General features: G+C 37.6%; 1 protein-coding gene across 1 annotated transcript; it reads left to right on the forward strand.

Moving 5' to 3' along the window:
- The first annotated feature begins 4,371 nt into the window (after window positions 1-4,371).
- Window positions 4,372-17,529, forward strand: LOC112556114 (TAR DNA-binding protein 43-like). Its single transcript, XM_025224794.1, has 4 exons — window positions 4,372-4,738; window positions 5,712-5,884; window positions 8,363-8,503; window positions 9,179-17,529. The coding sequence occupies exons 1-4, from the start codon at window positions 4,501-4,503 to the stop codon at window positions 10,022-10,024; spliced, it is 1,398 nt and encodes a 465-aa protein (XP_025080579.1). The 5' UTR covers window positions 4,372-4,500; the 3' UTR covers window positions 10,025-17,529.
- Window positions 17,530-17,645: the final 116 nt, after the last annotated feature.

Consider the following 17,645-nt stretch of genomic DNA (forward strand, 5'->3'; position numbering starts at 1 on the left):
TGGAAAACAACATCAGTGAAGAGAGGCTGGTGTGGAGTGGAGATGGCGGAGGATTGAGATGACACGAAAATCGAGAAAACACTAAATGCACATCTCGCTGTTTTATCTTTCTCCAACGCTCTCTGAGTCACGTGCTGTCATTGTACATAACTTAGCTGAGAGGATTGATGAATAGCTAGCTGGCTGGATGGACTGGGCGGACGGACAGATCGAGCGATGTAGTACATTTGTATTTTTATTATATTCATGAAGCTTAAAATTTACAATCTTTCCATTCAGCTCGCTTATTCCCTTCTCTGGACATAACTATACTTTTCAAGCAAACAAACAATTAAAAAAGCAGGATGAAAAACTTAAATTTGACGCTGAATAGCTTCTTTGCTGCCTTTGTTGCGATGCAGGAATCGATAACTCAGACAAGAAACGTAACTTGATGTAATACTCTCCCCTCTCTCTCTCCCCCCCTCCCCCAACTAACCCCCATACGTTAACAACAGGTGCGAGATGTCACTTGACAAACATGAAGGTACTGCTGCTACAGGTCTAATGAGCACCACAAACTGTTTACCCACAGGCTTTGTAAAAGAATAGGAACACCTAGAAAAACAGTATTTTAGAAATAATAGCGCCCTCTGGTCTTTATGATGACATCGTATCACTTACCTGTGCAAATTAATTTTCTCCATGCCGATCGATCAGTTGCATCAGGCAAAGTAGCAAAATCACCTTTTACTAGAATTTAAACGTAAAATTTAAACCAAGCGAGATTGAAAAAAGTGTAATTATTATTTTCATTTTAAAAATTGACTGGGTTTTCGTGTATGCAGATAATGGTGTTGTTGTTTTTTTTTGTTGTTGTTGTTGTTTTGTTTTTTTTGGTGTTTTTTTTCAATTTATCAGGTGACTGGATTCCTGTGAATCTCAGCTTTGGTTACCCTATACTGCTGAAACGAGCCTTGACCCTAAAGCTTGTTTTATAAATCCGGAATACGGAAATGCCCTTGAGTAGGCTGTGTCTCATGAGGTGCCTAATCACTGATCAATGGTGAGAGTCAGGCAGCGACTGAAAGGAAGAAACCCGAGAAAGCTTCTACTTCTTTTTCAGTGCTCCATAAATGGTTGGCCGTGCTATGCTGTCAGTCACGTGGCTTCCAGAAAATCCACCGTTTGCTCTATGTCGTCGACAGTTCCCCCGGGGTTTGGTGTTCAGACTAGCTTCTGTTGGCCTCAGGTTCTGGCAGAGAGAGAACTCGGAGAGAAGAATGCGGTCTGGGGTCTGTTTCTCAAAGCCACATACACAGTGGGACGTGTCCGAGACTCCCAGCTTTATGATATTTTCTTAGGGTGGTTGTCAGTACGTAGACGAAACCTTCAGGTGTCGGTCAGTGGGACTGGTTGGTTTTCCAGAGTCGGCTTAACCTCTTTCTTGGCTGTTTCGTTAACGTTGAGGTTCATGGCCTAGGTTCGTCTACATTTACTGACTTCACGAACTGTGGTTTGGATTCGGCGCCTTGCGGTGTCCGTGTGATGTCCAGCACACCATACTGCAAACTCATCTACATGTATATGCATGCGGTTCGAGACATCCCTTAGCACTGTAGTTGTCACATGTAGGTGATGCATGGTTACGAGGGGAACAACACCTTGCTCGGTCTGCTCACACCATTGATATTATGCTAAAGAGGTAGTCCTCCAAACTTTTGAACATATTTTCTTGGATGTCCACGCTCCCTTCGTGTGTACATCGTTATCTACATGAAGGAGGCTAGAGAGGAATACAGAGACAAACAACAAAACAACCGCATTCTTGCAAGAATAACTGCACCTATATAACATTTAAACGCTCTATATCAGAAGTGAACAGCGATACAATTTTTGTGTATGTGCAAATGTTTGGAACATTGTTTGAAGACATATTCCCTCTTTAAATAAGTCATCACAAAAGTTAAGGACACGATATGTATTACTCAATCCTGTTATATATTTACCATTGAGAGTTTCTCTTGCCTGCACGTGGTCCTCGCAAAACTCATCGATAAAGCACTTCTTACACGTTGTAGGAAAGGTGTGCAGCCATTTGAATTACAGATATCACAGAACTCACCAGTCATGACTGGCTTGTTTAAAATTTAAAGCATTTCCCAACCACTTCAGCCTGAACGTATGCTAAACAGCTAATTTCTCTCGCCAGTCAGCAGATCGAATGATTTCCGGGATCACTGCTGCGAGAAGATAATGGCCATGACGTCATAATGGTGTGCTCTTTCAACCGACGGAGTTAGAATTAAGCGGCACGGATTTCTGGATGAGTAAATCCTCGACCACAGAGAAGTAATGTTCCTCAGGGAGGGAAAAGGGACATTTGGAAACTAAAGCTCCATGTTATTCGTCATTTGTAATTGTCTGTTTCCTACTGTCTGCGCCTCATCTCTCTCTCTCACACACACTCTCTCATTCTTTCACTCATGATCTCAGTTTTTGTGTGTGTGTGTGTGTAAAGAAACCAAAGAAACAGAGAATGAACACTTTTAGACACAACAAAAAAATCGGGGGATTAAGACCAAGCACATATGCACCAAGTGTACATCCAACATATTCTTCAAGACATTAGAATGAGAGTGGTCAACGCTGAGTTTGACGGAGAGAGAGCTGTCGAACGTCAATCAAGGAATGGACAAACCTGTATTGCCGCTCAAAAAAATTAGGTGACATGGGAGAACTTGTCATCTGCTGTCTTTACAGTCTTCCCATGGATCAGCAGAACCAAACTAATTGAGCGTGTTCATCACGATCGACATGTCATCACGAGATTTGTTTTGCTGTATTGTTGAAGTTGCGGTCAAAACTCATTTTTCATCATGGCGCTTGCGTGCCAAAAAGTTTTGATGTAAATATAGCATCGTGCATGTAGTTCTCTTCTCCTGCATTCCATGCTCTCTGGACGTGTCATGAACGCCTCTTTTGTGTGATCAAGACTTTCAAGATTTGTCCTGAACCCTTGCTTTATGAACACCTTTGTTTTAAGTGATCGATCTGCGTTCCTATAGATCGCATTCTGCAAGTTCAATGCTAGAAATGATCCCGCACATATTTGCCTCGTTCGCTTGAGAATGTGGTTGTCTATGCTGTGACCTCACCTGGAAATCTGTAATGTGCAATGCGGTAACGCGCAGGACTGGCGGAACCCAACACCTTGTTCCAGGGAAGTAACTCTTATATGTATTGTTCAAGAACAAGTTGTTTCCCTTCAATGCACCTTGCACAAGCCAAACATGGCGCTAGATCCCAATTTAGAACTGCATAATAATAAAGTTTAAACATATTTCCAGTACGGTGTATATATATATAGTAATAGTTATGATTATATATATAGTGTTTGAAGGTCTCTTTTCATCTTTTTATTATTATTAATAGTAGTATTTAAGATAATTATCCCAGATTGTCATTCGGGGCAGTTGAAGCATAACACAAAATAATATACCATAACCCATATATATCCGGCAGACTCACGTATTCATGTTTCAGACAGCTGCATTCAGCTGCACTCGGTAACATTCAGAAGTCGCACTGCTACAACAACAGACAGCCTCAATCTGTGGGCTTCATGCAGGAGTTTGAAAAATTATCCCGTCGATCATTGGCCTCTAATTATTATTTCCATCAGAATGAACGCTAGAGCGAGCGATACAACTTTCAGATAGACAAACAGAGGGAGATTTTTTATTTCTTAAAGCTGAAATCAGAATATATCGTACGAATGCACTATTTATAGATTTTTTTGACAGCTATATGTGAATTGTATGCTAAATGACAGATATAGTAATACCGAGCCAAGAATGCTTGCACCTTCAGAAGAAAACAAAACATAACGTTCACACTTCCTATGTCTTATTTTCAGAACAGTGAGGAGATTTGCATAAGTAGAGCACAGGCAGCCTTGAAGTAGTGGGAGGGAAGGTGGCCTTGGGTGAACCATCAGGGCACTGACCTACATCTCGGTGATCAGGTAGCAAACTTGCATTAACTGGAAGCGCGAGCCGGTAATCAATCCTCGGAACAGACCTCGCTAAATCTGTTCAGATTTGAAGCATAATAAAAGATCTATCATGCGTATCATGCATCGAGTGTCAGCAAGAGGAATTCAGAGAAGAAAATTAATAACCGGTAATTCCCCCTCCCTCTCCCTAACCCGTAATCAGGGGAAACAACTAATGTCCTCGTCATTGCCATATTAATGTGAATAGTGACTTAAATATATTTTAGTTTGTTATTGTTGACACTGTAAAAACTTTTTAATTTGGACAAAAGTTATAAAGTTAGAAAAGCATATGTATTTTTTTTTAACCCTGAAAGAGAACGAAGATTTAATGATGCCTCCCGAAATGCTGTGCGAGCTTGGCCGCCATCTTCGCACGCGTACCTGGGAGCTAGGCGGGAGACTAATTTTGGAGAAAAACGCGCATTTGACTTGGAACTTTCTGTTCCTTGTGCGCAGGAACAATGAGCCAGTACATCAAGGTGGTTGCAGAAGACGGTGATGAACCTCTAGAATTGCCGACAGAAGAAGATGGAACGCTTCTGCTCACTACCCTGTCGGCACAATTCCCAGGATCGTGCGGTTTGAAGTATCGTAACCCAGACACGGGAACTATGCGAGGTATTCGACTTTCTGACGGTCGCCTTTATCCTCCGGATAACGATTGGGGAAAACAAGTATTCTTTTGTGTGTTTCCGAAAGGTATGTGCACGATTGCTATAGCTATTTGTGTATGCACTCATGTTTTGACAACCAAATGTTTTGACATTTTTTGGGACCCGCTTGGACGCGCCCCCTAACGTTAAAACAGGTCTCTACAGAATTTTTGTGCTGTTAAGACATCTTTCCGAATCTCCTACATCTTAATTCGTTATTGAAAGCTATAATAATAGTAATTTTTTATTTTATTTCTGCAATAAACTATAATTTTATTAGGAAATAATGTACTAAGGAGGGGAAAGTTTAGATGGGAAATTTAGTTAATCAAGGGACGTAACTTCGTCTGGAAATATATGTATACTTTCGTTTCTGGTGTATTTCTTCGAAAAAAAAAATTCTCAACATTACTTTTAACTGAAAAAAAAAATTATCTATTATTGTTTATATTGTTACTTCCTGTGCAGCTTCATATTATTTTAATTGATAAATTTCATTTATATTTAAAATTAATACTTGCAACGATTGCCCTACACAAACTTATAATTCTTGTAGAATCACGGTATGATACCTACATAATTGTTGTGTGAATTGAATACATACTTGTTTGGTTTAAGTAAAACAGTTCTTTTTTAACCTTTTTCTATCAATGACATCAATTGTTTATAGATTCTCATAGCTTATGCATCAGCATATTTTTTTATCACAACTTGTGTTTGTTTTTGTTTTGTTTTTTTTTGTCATACCAAATAATATTTAGTGATAGCCATGTCAAAGGGGTTGGTTTGTGGCTGAGATGACACTAATTGTTGATGTAAGAAAATTATCTATTATGTTCATAATGTTTCTTCTTAAATTATTTTAAATTGTTTTTGCAGTGCTTGTAGAAATTTGGCAAACATTGTGTTGTTCACCTTGCTTGTCAGGCCGTCAGAACATTTACTAATTTACAGAGATATATTTTTGTGAAATAAAAGCTGAAAGTAGAGTCTCGAATTGAAGCTTGTTTGTGTCACAGGAGAAGGGAAGCGAGAACCCACTGTGACTGTTGAGCACCCAATTGTGAAGCCACCAAAGAGCAGTAGTAGACAGAAATGCAGTGATCTCATTGTGCTGGGATTGCCTTGGAAGAGTACTGAGGAAGATCTACGTAACTATTTTTCACAGTTTGGTGAACTTTTGATGGTGCAGGTGAGTTTGAATATGCATTTGTCAAGCACTTAATTGTCAGCTTTGTGCAGAATAAAGTGTAACCAGGCTCAGGCCACAAAACTGGATGTACAAACCAGGTTAACCATTTACAGCTTAAAGTTGCTTGCTCAGGTATTTAAAAAATTGTGCAATTTACTTTGTGTATAAATGAGTATATGCTGTAGTAGTGTGTCTGTTATATGTGAATGTGGGTGCATGGTTGTCTGTGATTTAGTTTGTGCATGATTTATGTCAGGCGCTATGAGCAAATCTTTGGAAAGGCGCTATATAAATCATTATTATTAATCACAGTGTATTGATTATAATAGCTGAGAGGGAGGACATCCTGCTTTATCTAGGTTGATTCCTGCAGCATCTTTTACAGCTGTTATTTTATTTTCAACTTTTGGTCCTTTTTTTTCAGTTTAGTAAAGGGTACTTGTGGTATCATTGTTACAAAATAATAACAGTTTTACTTTTTTAGTTCTGTCTTGACAGGTTTACAGCTTGTGGACACATGTCTTGCATAATGTTGCCATATGACTTTTCTCATTCCCTTTCTTCCTCATTGTCTCTCCCCATCTCCCCCTCCCTTCCTCTCTCTCAGGCAGTCTGGCGGCGCAGGGTTTAGCGCCTGTCACCCATACAATGAGGATTAGCTGACCTGGGTTCAGATCTCTACTCGGGCACTCTGTTTCTTTTTCTTGTGCGGCATCTGTTTGCAGGCCTGGCTGCTTTGCCTTGGTAACTAGTTGCTTCTTTGGCATAAAACTTCAATTTTTTCTGTCTTTTTTTTTTTTTTTTTTTTTTCTTTCCTTCTCTCATTGGATACCATCTCAAACTCGATGTCATCCAAATTAAAGCTGCATAGTATATGTATGTCAAAGTTAGCTCATGTGTGGTATTTTTTTCATTTGGTGCCCCTGGTAACACTTTAAACCAGCGAAAAAAAAAAAATTCTACAAAGTACCATACAGCAACAAGGTAAAGTCTGTGATAGTCACATAGATGAATAGAGTACCATTGCCAGATTTTATGAGGATTAAATAAAACAGGGTAGTTATAATTGTATTTATGCAGAAAAAACACATAGGAAAACTTAAAATATCAGACTTTGTGCTTCAAACCACAAAGTCCCATGTATTTTTCTGTGGATAAAGCACATTTTAACTTGTTCTCTGCATGTTTAGACAACTTTGTGTTTATACAGCCAGTCCTTTGCATATGAACCAGTCCTGTGAGAGCGTTTCTAATGTCCATTAATTCCAGCAAAGTTAGCCTAAGCATCCAGTTTGAGTTGTCTCACTGCTAGCAGGCTAGCGTATGTATCAAATATATTACAGCTCTTCATATGTAAGAATGGATTTAAAAAAAAATTAACTTGGACTTACGGGATAACAAAGTTTTTCCCATTGCTACATATTTTTAAATGTATGCTATTCGAGCCTGTGTAGGAAGAATATGCTACAGCTATTTGTACATAAGAAAATATCTTTAAAAGTTCCAAAATTATCAATCAACCTATTGTGCTGCTTAGTTTGAAAATCCATCACATTTTAAAATTTTTGCCTTATTTAATACTTTTAATTTATTGCACACGTTTGCATCTTGGAAAGTTTAAGCATAAACATGCTTTTGAGGGGCATCAGAACACTTGCCGACTGTTCATTCTTAATAAACTAAGCCAAACCATGGTATTGCAACTGTTGTTCTTGATTGCTTTAGAATTAGATTTTCTCCCCCAAAAGATATTAAAGCCAAAGTTATAAATAGTTCAAAGGAGAGAAGAGAGACCTGATTATTGTTGATGTCATCTTCTTATGTGTCTTCTCGTTTTACATTTCACCAGGGATTTAAAATCTAGACAAAAATAAGTTTCTCAGATTTTGTTCTATCCAACTAATATTTGAAAATATTTTGTTTTGTACTGAGAATTGCAGAAAGGAGGGCACCATTTCAATAATTTTTTTATTGATGAAACCGTTGAGCCTGTAAAAGTGTTAGTAAAAAAAGAAATAAATTGTATTATTTTTATTCTCATTATTTTACATATTTAATAGTTGTGTCTCATAATAGTGGTTTAGCACCATACAGCATTTTTGCTATTTTCTCTAATCCCCAGGTGAAATTGTCTGCTCCTTTCTTTTTATTTAATGATTTTCCTTGTCCAGTCTGAAAACAAAACTTATCAGAATTACCTTGTATAACTAGCACTCTTCTGCTCACTCCATCTTCCTCCCTGCTTTTTTTTTTAATGTGTTTTATTTATTTATATTTTTTTTTTTTTTGAGTTTTATTGGCCGCTGTTTATCTTCTATGCTTTTGCATCAGTTTATAATTGTTTTCTTTTCTGTATGTTTGTAGTCCTGTTGCCTTGAGCAGAGTGCATTGAGTCAATCTCCACATGAGGATATGCGCTTTGCATATTCTATTATTAAATTCATTATTAACATTGCTTAATTTTTGTTGTTTTAACAGGTGAAAAAGGACCCTAAAACTGGTCAGTCAAAAGGCTTTGGTTTCGTACGCTTTGCAGAGTATGAGTCACAGTTGAAATGTATGTCTCAACGTCATATGATTGATGGACGCTGGTGTGATGTGCGAATTCCCAACTCAAAGGTACAAAAACTGTTCAAGCAATTATCACAGATGATAACCTTAGCAGCATATATATCCTGTTTAATTTTGGTAATGTGATAAATAATTGAATTAAAAATAAGTGAAAGAAGAATAAATCTCAGCAGTGGTAAAATCTTTACACAATTCTCTTGTGACTGCCATATTTTAAATTTTCCCTATTTGGTTTTTCCAAAAAAAGAGCTTTTATATTTCCACCGCTTCTAACAGATATTCAAAATAACTCAATATTTTATTGTTACCAAATACTGGGGCAAAGGGGAGGGTATCACCATAAATTTTGCTGGATTCCTGACAGAAAAACAAAAATAAATTCATTCTCTTTCATTCTGGCATTTTGTGGTGATTAGCGGGGTGGGGTGGGGGATTTCAGCTGTTCTCAAACTCTTTGCACCCGCAAAGGCAAACATTTTCAAAGCTATAGCTCATTTGCGTCAATGCACCCATCAGTAAGTTAAGAATTGTATAACATACTTTGATAAATTAAAAAAATTTCTATGTTGCCAGTTTTGTAATGCAGTGTGTTTATACACAGCTTCTACTAGAATTAGATTTGTGAACATAGGCACAGTGCTTGTTTTAACCAGATTAATGCACATATAAATTATTTACCAATGTGTGAGGCTGTAGGTTTTGTTTTATCTAAACATTTTGCAGGAAGGCGCTCAGCATATGATGAATCGCAAGGTGTTTGTTGGTCGGTGCACTGAAGACATGACAGCAGAGGATCTGCGCCAGTATTTTGCCAAATTCGGTGAAGTGGTGGATGTTTTCATCCCAAAACCTTTTCGAGCCTTTGCCTTTGTTAGCTTTGCTGATCCAGATGTAGCACAGTCTTTGTGTGGTGAGGATCACATTATCAAAGGGGCTTCAGTTCACATCAGTGGTGCTGCTCCAAAGTCCAATGAGAAGCATGGCGGTGGTTATGGAGGGGGAATGGGTGGTGGTGGAGGTGGTGGTATGGGTGGGGATAGAAGGCTGGGTGGTTCCAATCACAGCCATCTGGGAAGTTATACCCCTAGCTACTCCCAAGGCTCCTGGGGGCATGTGGCACGGCCTGGTTCCAGCTCTAACCCAGGCAGTTCTTATGGCAACAATCTGGGTCTTGGAAATCTGGGACTTGGGGCTCTTCAGCTTAACCATGCCATGCTGGCAGCAGCTCAGGCCGTTCTCAGTGGTCAGGGCGGTTGGGGTCCTCTGGGTCTCACCAACCAAGGAGGGGCAGGAATGCAGGGTGGTGTTGTGCAAGGTCATGCACAAGGGGGCGGGGGTGGCACTGGTCAGGTAGGAGGAGCTGGTGGCCCTGGAGGTAGCGGTGCAAGCAACGGAGATAACCCTGTAGCAAATACTACTCCAGCCCCAGCGGGCTTTGGGTCTGTAGGCAATGGGTCTACGGGAGGCTTCCTAGGGTGGGGAGGTACACAAGCCACTGAAACCACCACCCACAGCCCCAGTCAAATGGCAAGTTGGGGCAGCACCAAAGCCCCCACAGGCTGGAATTGATGACTGTGGAAATAAGTGTGTGCATTGAGTGGGTGTTTCCACTGATGTTGGGCTTGCATGCGCTGTGTGCAGCAGACTGAGACTTTTTGTTAGAGTTATCTTTTAAAGTGTTCTTGGTCTTAATTCTTTTTGACAGTTTATAAACAAATATAAACAGCAAAGCTTAGATCCTTTCAGGAAATTTGACCAAAAAATTTGATTGGGATTTAGCCAAACTGTAGGGTGCTTTGAAGCTTAAAAAAAATGCCTTCTGGCAAAAGAAATGTTATAATAGATTCTCTTGTAAGAGTCATGAAAAATATGTCTACCAAAGTCCTAGCAGAGCAGGAAGCTTAGGGATCTTGATCAGGCACTACATAGCTGCCACACAACCATGTTGTGCCCACGTGTATATGATTGTGCTGGCACTCTACTTTGCATGGCTGCAAGGAGATGTTTGTGTATTTGAGTGGCTGTCGTACAGTATGGTGTGGTGTGACTAAAACTAGGCGATACATATGAGCACAACAGGGACAAGTTGTGTTTAGGAATGATCTGTGCAGAAAAGATAATGAGGTTGAGTGTTGACAGGGGGGAAAGGTAGAAAGAGGGCTGTTTGGAAGATCAAGTGGGCCTATTTAATATGACCACACATGTAAGTAATGGAAAATCTGAGTGTATATCAAGTCATTAGATTAATGCAGGTGTTCAGTTTGCTTATCCATCTTTCTCGGGCTAGAAGGTGGGATTTATTCATACTAATAATTTTACGTATCTCAAAATCTTGATTTTACTTGTCTTAACTTGGTCTAAGATCATTCTTGTAATTATTGTTAAATACAAATTTCCAGTTCATTGGCAGTAATGAGTTTTGCCAGCACTGTTAATTGCTGTTGTAATAAATCATCCCAGAGAATTGTCCATATTGGTTCAGCAGTGGCCTGTGCAAGATCTAGACAATAGTTATGTATGCCTCATTATTTTGGGAGAGATCTATCATTTTTCTATAATCTTTATGATGTAGCAGAGGGAAAAAATGACAGTGTATTTGCAAGAGGGTTAGTGTGGTCATATTAGGTAATGCCCTAACTGTCTCTGTGAAGATTGTGAAATATTCATCCTAAGAAATGAAGTGACATTGTACATTCTGATATGTGACTCTGGACGCGTGTTCTTTCCATTTACAATTGCAAACAAAAAAAAACTTCCCCTTTTCCTGTACATTCTTGGGCAACATGTTCATTTTGTTTGCTCACTGTGCCATTTGTTTTGTAGAGTGCATCTACATCTGAAAATCCGTTTGGGTCTTTTTCTTACCTTATTTTCTTTTAAGAACTGACAGTTTAGCATGTGGGTCAGATAAGCAGGTTTTAAATCTCATTAGCTCTCTACATACTTTGTGAAAAATCTGTACTTTTTGTAATTGTTTCTTTTTTTTTAATGATTCTTTTAAAAAAATTTCAACATATAATTTTTGCTATTGTAGGGTGTGGTGTAAGAGGTGAACATTTGGGGTAGGTGTTTAAGGTCAAAGTATGTCCATGAAATAAATTGGTGTGCTTGCTTTAGGAATTGTATAGAAATGTGCATAATTGAATTAACAGGGGAGTTTAATGGAAAGAAAGTAAAAGAAGACAGCATGAACTGCATTAAATGACTATTAGATGCAAGCCAATGTTCACAGAAATGAATTTCAAGAAATTTTGCAACAATTTGGAGCAACTAAGTGATGGATGGAAATTGATACCTGTATGTTAGTTAACCAGTGAGCTGTGCGTGTTGGTCATGGACAGATCCAGGGCGGAAAGAAATGCCTGTACATCTATGTTGTGTAGAGTAGCTGAGTTAATAAAATTGTGTGGTATTTAAAGGGCAGCAGCTATTTCATTGTCAACGTCTTTGGAGCTAGGGTGTGTGATGGCATGATGCTCTGGCTTCTTTTGATTAGGATGCCAAGGTTTGTTGCGCTGTGGACAAGTCAGGAAAATGAGAGCATGTTTGGGGAAAATTTTACCATAAACCAAAAGGAAAACAATGTTTGGCTGACCAAGTGTTAAAATGCTACTGTTTTAAGTTGTTGGTGTTCCCATTGTATCTATTGGATGGGGAAATGTTTGTATGCTTTCTTCAGACTCTTGTGTTAGCATGTTGAATTTTCTTCCTGTAGATAAAGTGATTTTTTTAAATGAGTTCAGTTTGAAGATGTAAAAACAGAAATGGAAAGAAACGGATTTTAATTTCTTTTGAGTGAATTGCCTGTTTTTGTAGTTTTCATTTTTGCATTGAATCTTTGGCTAGTGAGTGTGTCTGTTTGCTGTGGAGGTATCATTGCTATTGTGTGAAGGGGACAATATTTTGCTGAACAGGTGTTTTCCTATTTCAGAGTAAAAGATGTTTGGTAATTTTTGCCTGGGGTATTGTCAGACTTCTTTTGAAACAAGTTGGAAATAAGAACACATATGCTCAAGTTTGTGAAAGCGTTGTGTTTCATCATTCACTTCCCATGCGTATGCTGACTTTACAGCAAATTGGTTGAAATAATGCAAGTCTGAAAGTGCTTGCATTTTTAATACAATGATTTACTAAATTTATTTTTAGTTGTCTCCCCTGGAAGCAGTGAAGAGTTCTTAGAATAAAAAAGTAGATATTTTTTACAGTGCAGAAAGAGCATTTCACAAATTGGTCGTACTTGAGGAATATGCCTACTTCAAAACCCTTATTTTAGCTCAGTATGCTTTTTGGAATAGTGGGCAGGCCGTAGGCTAAATTCTTAACACAGCAGGACCCTTCATGTTCTTTCTGAATACACAAATAAGATTTACATTTAACATACCATCATCTTTAAGAATGGAAACTTGATGCAGGCTGCAGTGATCTTTTGCTGTGTCCTGTTTGCTATTCCCTCCTTCATGTTGATGATAATTTTTAAAATTCTTAATGCAAGTGGGAAAATTATTTTTGGAATGAATTAAACATATTTACATTTTGTATGTTTGTGGTGGTTTTCGCTTGAAGCACACATAATGAATAGAGCGTCATTTGTAATGCTGAATGCATGGCTGAAAAGGGTGTAGGCTAGGGGATTTTAAAAAAATTTTAAATGTGACTAAATTATTCTGTGAAGAGGTATGACTTTGTGAATGGGAGTGTTTGAAATTTTAAAGTTGAGACGTTCTTGGCTCGCATCAAGCCTGTAGTCTGGCTGCTACATCAGTGCATAATAAGAATGTCACTACATGAGGGAGGGTAGTTTCTTTTACCCTACTTCATCTCTTTAAGCCAACCCATGCTTTGCTGTGCATGATAAATGGAATTTTGTCTTGCTGATGAAAAAACATTGGCTGTACCATCAGGTTACCAAACTTTACCACAAAATTATATGTAGTCTTTGGAGGTGTGGTCATGATGTTTCTGATACAGTAATGATTATGTGGAGTTTAAAAAAAAAAAAAAAAGTCATCAAGAAAAGTGTGCAGGTCTTCAGCTTCAAATATTCAGTTTGTTAGCTTTGCATTATGGCATATGCAGGTATTTGCCAATTTCTCAGTACTTTATAGCTTTCGTCTTTTACAGTGCTATGCACTATGACAGTAATATTGACATGTTTAATTTCACACTTGCTGTGATTTTTCCTGTGATTCTTCAGCTAAGTTATGAGTTTCACTGCTGTAGTTTTATACTCCCCCTCTCCTTTTCTTGTCCAGGCATCAACCCACTTTCACACTATTCTAAAATATGGTTTTGAACAATTAAAATTAGATGTGATGGTAAACAGTAGGTTTAGACTATGGGCTATGATAATCAGAAATGTAAAGAGCTGGTGAAAAATGTTTGGTATTGACCAGAAAAGGTAGGCTGTAAATAAGAGTCACTCTTTCAAATATTTGGTGACTGGTTGCTTCCAAGCTTTTTCTTTTTTTTTTTTTTTTAAAGCTTCAACAAAGAAAAACAAGAAATCTTATTGTCCTGCTGTGTGTACTTTTAAAAAAAGCATTTGTGGGATTCATCTAGGTTTAAAAAAAAGTGTACCAGTTTTATAGTGATAGCTTATTTCAGCAGCTAAATTCAGTAGGAACTTTCCTCTTTTTAATTTTTGTTTTCCTTAAAATCCAAGTTGCACCTGTATATAAAGTTGCATTTAACAGATGATAATTGGCACTTCTTTATGTATGTTGTAAAAACAAAAATGTGAGAGGGGGAGAGAGAGAAAGATGAATCATTTTAACCAGGAAGACCATATATTGAAAAAGTCGAATCAAAGTTGTTTCCTGCAAAGGGGGCTAAGACAAGAGTCAGTCTTCCAACATTTTCAAATTGCATTGGTGTTAAATGTAGATAACAGTGCTTGTACTGACTTTCACTTAATTATTGACCAGGCAGAGCTGCTTCAAAATGAAAACAAAGAATATGCTGCTTTAACACTGCCTTATTTGCATGAAAAATTGATCCAAAATTTTCAAAAGCATTCACAAATAATGACAGGATTCTTGTTAAAATGATGAAAAAACATAACATGATTTTAAAGGTGTGGTTACGTGGTTTTAAAAAAAGCATTGTGGCATATCCCACATTTAGTATTCAAAGAGTGAGACCAGCTTTGAGAAGGTATCTTTAAATGTTGGAGTCTTTGTGAAAGCCTAATTCATGGATGGCGATTTAAAAAAAATGCACTGTCTCCCCTCCCCATGTTTATAGCATCTTGTACAGAGATGAGTATTTTTTTTAATTTGTTTCAGGGTAGGGTGTAAACTATTCAGTCTTAAGGAAGGGTTAATAGAGTTTTTTAGATGATAACATCTATTGCAGATTTTTTTTTTTTTTGTCTGCCATATTGGTGTTGTTTCTGCCTTAATTCCCTATATATAACAATATATTTCTCTTCACCCCTACAACTGTTACCAAGATTGAACATGTTTGATGCATCACAATATCATGATTTGGCCCTGTTTTGGTGATAACAAAATTTCGAAACTTTTTAACATTTTGTCTTGTCTCGTATTCGGAGAAAACTGTAGTATAGAGATGTTCATGATAAACTAAGAAATACGAGCTTGTTGCTAAATAGAAACCCCATTGCAGTTAGTCTGGGATTTCCTGCTAGTGTGCTCTTTGGCTTTCTCCTTAAACTTTGGCTACCATACTTCCACGTCCCGCAGTTGTCTACATATTATGCATATTGCAGCATGCATCAGTGATAAAGTTTTCGAAATCTAAATTAAAACATTCATTTGTACACTTTTCTCAGCCTAGTTTACCTCCTTTGTGTAGTGGTCACTCAAAATAGTTTCCTTTTGTATTCTAGCACACACAGGTCTTGTGCCCCAGCCAGTTGTTCCATTATTTATTGTGTGCATGTACATATATTCTATATATAACATAGCACGTTTTGTGTTTATGCATCATCTTTTAAAGCCTGAGCAAGATATGCATTGACGTGATTTGTGGTTGACTTAGTGTGGTTTGTCCCAACTTTTTTTCATGTTTTCTTGTATAGGTTCTCCTGTTATGGAGCTGGGATGACTGCTGATTGAAGAAACTTGAAAATATGTTTGGCACCAGGATGAGACATTTGACTAGTGTTTTGTGAAATATTTGGGATAACCAAAAAATAATGTTTATTCTCTTTGCAGAGGGGCATCTTGAATATTTCTTACTGAGCGGGAACATGACATTAGTCATAGCATACATTAAAACTTGCTTAGAAGCATTTAAAAGAGAACTAAGACTTGTATCCCTCGAGCAGTGACCACAATGATTATGTTAAAATTAAAGATCTAATTGATGAGGACAGGCTTAAATGGGGATAATAAAGACATTGTTGAGAGGACAAAGCTGTACCACATGTGATATTAAAATTAGTTGCTGGTTCACTGAATTTTTATGCTGGACTGTCCTTGTATTCAGATTCTTTTACAAAAGCAGTCATCTTAGCTCCAGACCTGTGTACATATTTGCTAGTGCATTCTACTTGAAACAAGGATTCCACCAACTGACTGTATGGCAGTTTGCTGTAAGCTTCTTAACATTTACCTCCCCTCAGTTGTCTTTCTGCTCCCTTCCCTTTAAAAAAAAAAAAGTAAATGTTTGGGCAACACATGTATTTTTTCTGTGTAATGAGGGACCTGAACAGCCATGAATTGTTGTCAGCATTAAAATTTTCATTTTGAATTGTGTTAGCCAAGTACAGATGATGGGGAAAGCCTTAAAAAGTGTATGAAATAAGAAGCAGTTTAAATGCATGGGACCTGTGGTTAATCATGTCAAGAAAGAGTGAGACAGAGGGCTGAGCACTAAATTCTATGAGCACAGTAATTGCCCAATTGTGTAACTAGATTGTTTATCTTTGATAGTCTGTACCGTCTAGTAAGTATGCAGAGAGGCAGCATTTAGTGTTCAGGACCTTTGATAAAGGGCAACATTCTTCTAAAGACCCAGGGTTTGCATGTATGGCTTGGCTCTGAATGGCTCCCGCAGATAGATCTGAAGTTTGAATGGTCGGCACATGGGGATAAGAAGTATTTCCTTGTAACAAACATTTTCAGAAACCTGTAAAACATGCTTCAGTTTAATGTGTGCTTTTCATGATGAAGCGAATGCCAAATTCATATTGACACCTGCACATATTCAAGTATTGTTGTGGCAAAAAAAAAAAAAAAAGTGTGTGCCTGAAGGATGAAGCTTGCATCGTTCATGCTATTGCTCGTAAATGGTAGGTGATGGTTACCTGAGTAAATCTGCTTTCCTAGCTGCTGATGGGGATGTCTGAATTTGTAAATTTTATTTTTATCTCATTTTCTGAGTACTGAATTGAAGAGCAAATTTTTTAAATGGATAAATGAATAAAGTGAAAAGATGTTTCAACTATTTTTTTGAATATAAATACCTCAAGAAAACTGACTTTGCCCAAAGCCTTGTCCATTGAGTAGTGTGAATCTAAGTTTGCTTTGTCCCTAATACATCCACTCATCTTCTGTTTGTGCAGAAGAGGATGAGGAAAATGTCCACATTCTGTATTGTATTTTTTTTTTCTATATCCTTCTTTCCCCTTACCAAGCAAAACAGCAAATGTTTCCACACCAGTTGGGATGGTTTTGAGCACAAGTGCTTTGTTGTATTAAAGATTTCATTTAATTTTTTTATTATTTTTTTGTATCTGTAGATGCTGTGTACATGGGTATTCTAGGCTTCTGCAATCTGGTCCCAGTGGTTTCTAGAGCAACAAGGGTCATTTGAAATTGAAAACATGAGTTTTTATTTCACATGTCATTATTTCTAGAGCATCAGAAGTGATATTTTGAAACGTTTGTTTGGAAAAACATACCAGTGTTGAAATGGTTAACGTATTTTTCTTTACGTTTTACAGTTCCCCCCAACCCCCTGCACTGATGGCTTAAAAAAAAAAAAACGTAGCATGAATTCAGAATTATGTGTGGAGCTGTTATTTGTGTGCATGACAAAAATGACATTTCACAAGTAAAATTGCCATTGAAGTCATATTGCAAAAGTAAATTTGTTTTTAAAAGTAACTGCTTTGTATGTTGATGTATTCAGCAATAGATGTCTTGTGTTCAGTCTGCATAGATCATTTTATGTCATTAGCCAATCATCAGAACATACTAGAATATTCTGTAACTGTGCAAAT

Source organism: Pomacea canaliculata, linkage group LG2 (genome assembly GCF_003073045.1).
Source record: "Pomacea canaliculata isolate SZHN2017 linkage group LG2, ASM307304v1, whole genome shotgun sequence".
Classification (NCBI taxonomy): domain Eukaryota; kingdom Metazoa; phylum Mollusca; class Gastropoda; order Architaenioglossa; family Ampullariidae; genus Pomacea; species Pomacea canaliculata.

Excerpts from the sequence above, each read along its gene's own strand:
- LOC112556114 (XM_025224794.1), top strand. The coding sequence starts at position 4,501 with ATGAGCCAGTACATCAAGGTGGTTGCAGAAGACGGTGATGAACCTCTA. Across the intron at positions 5,885-8,362 it reads GTGAACTTTTGATGGTGCAG|GTGAAAAAGGACCCTAAAAC; the intron begins GTGAGTTTGAAT and ends TTGTTTTAACAG. Across the intron at positions 8,504-9,178 it reads TGCGAATTCCCAACTCAAAG|GAAGGCGCTCAGCATATGAT; the intron begins GTACAAAAACTG and ends AACATTTTGCAG.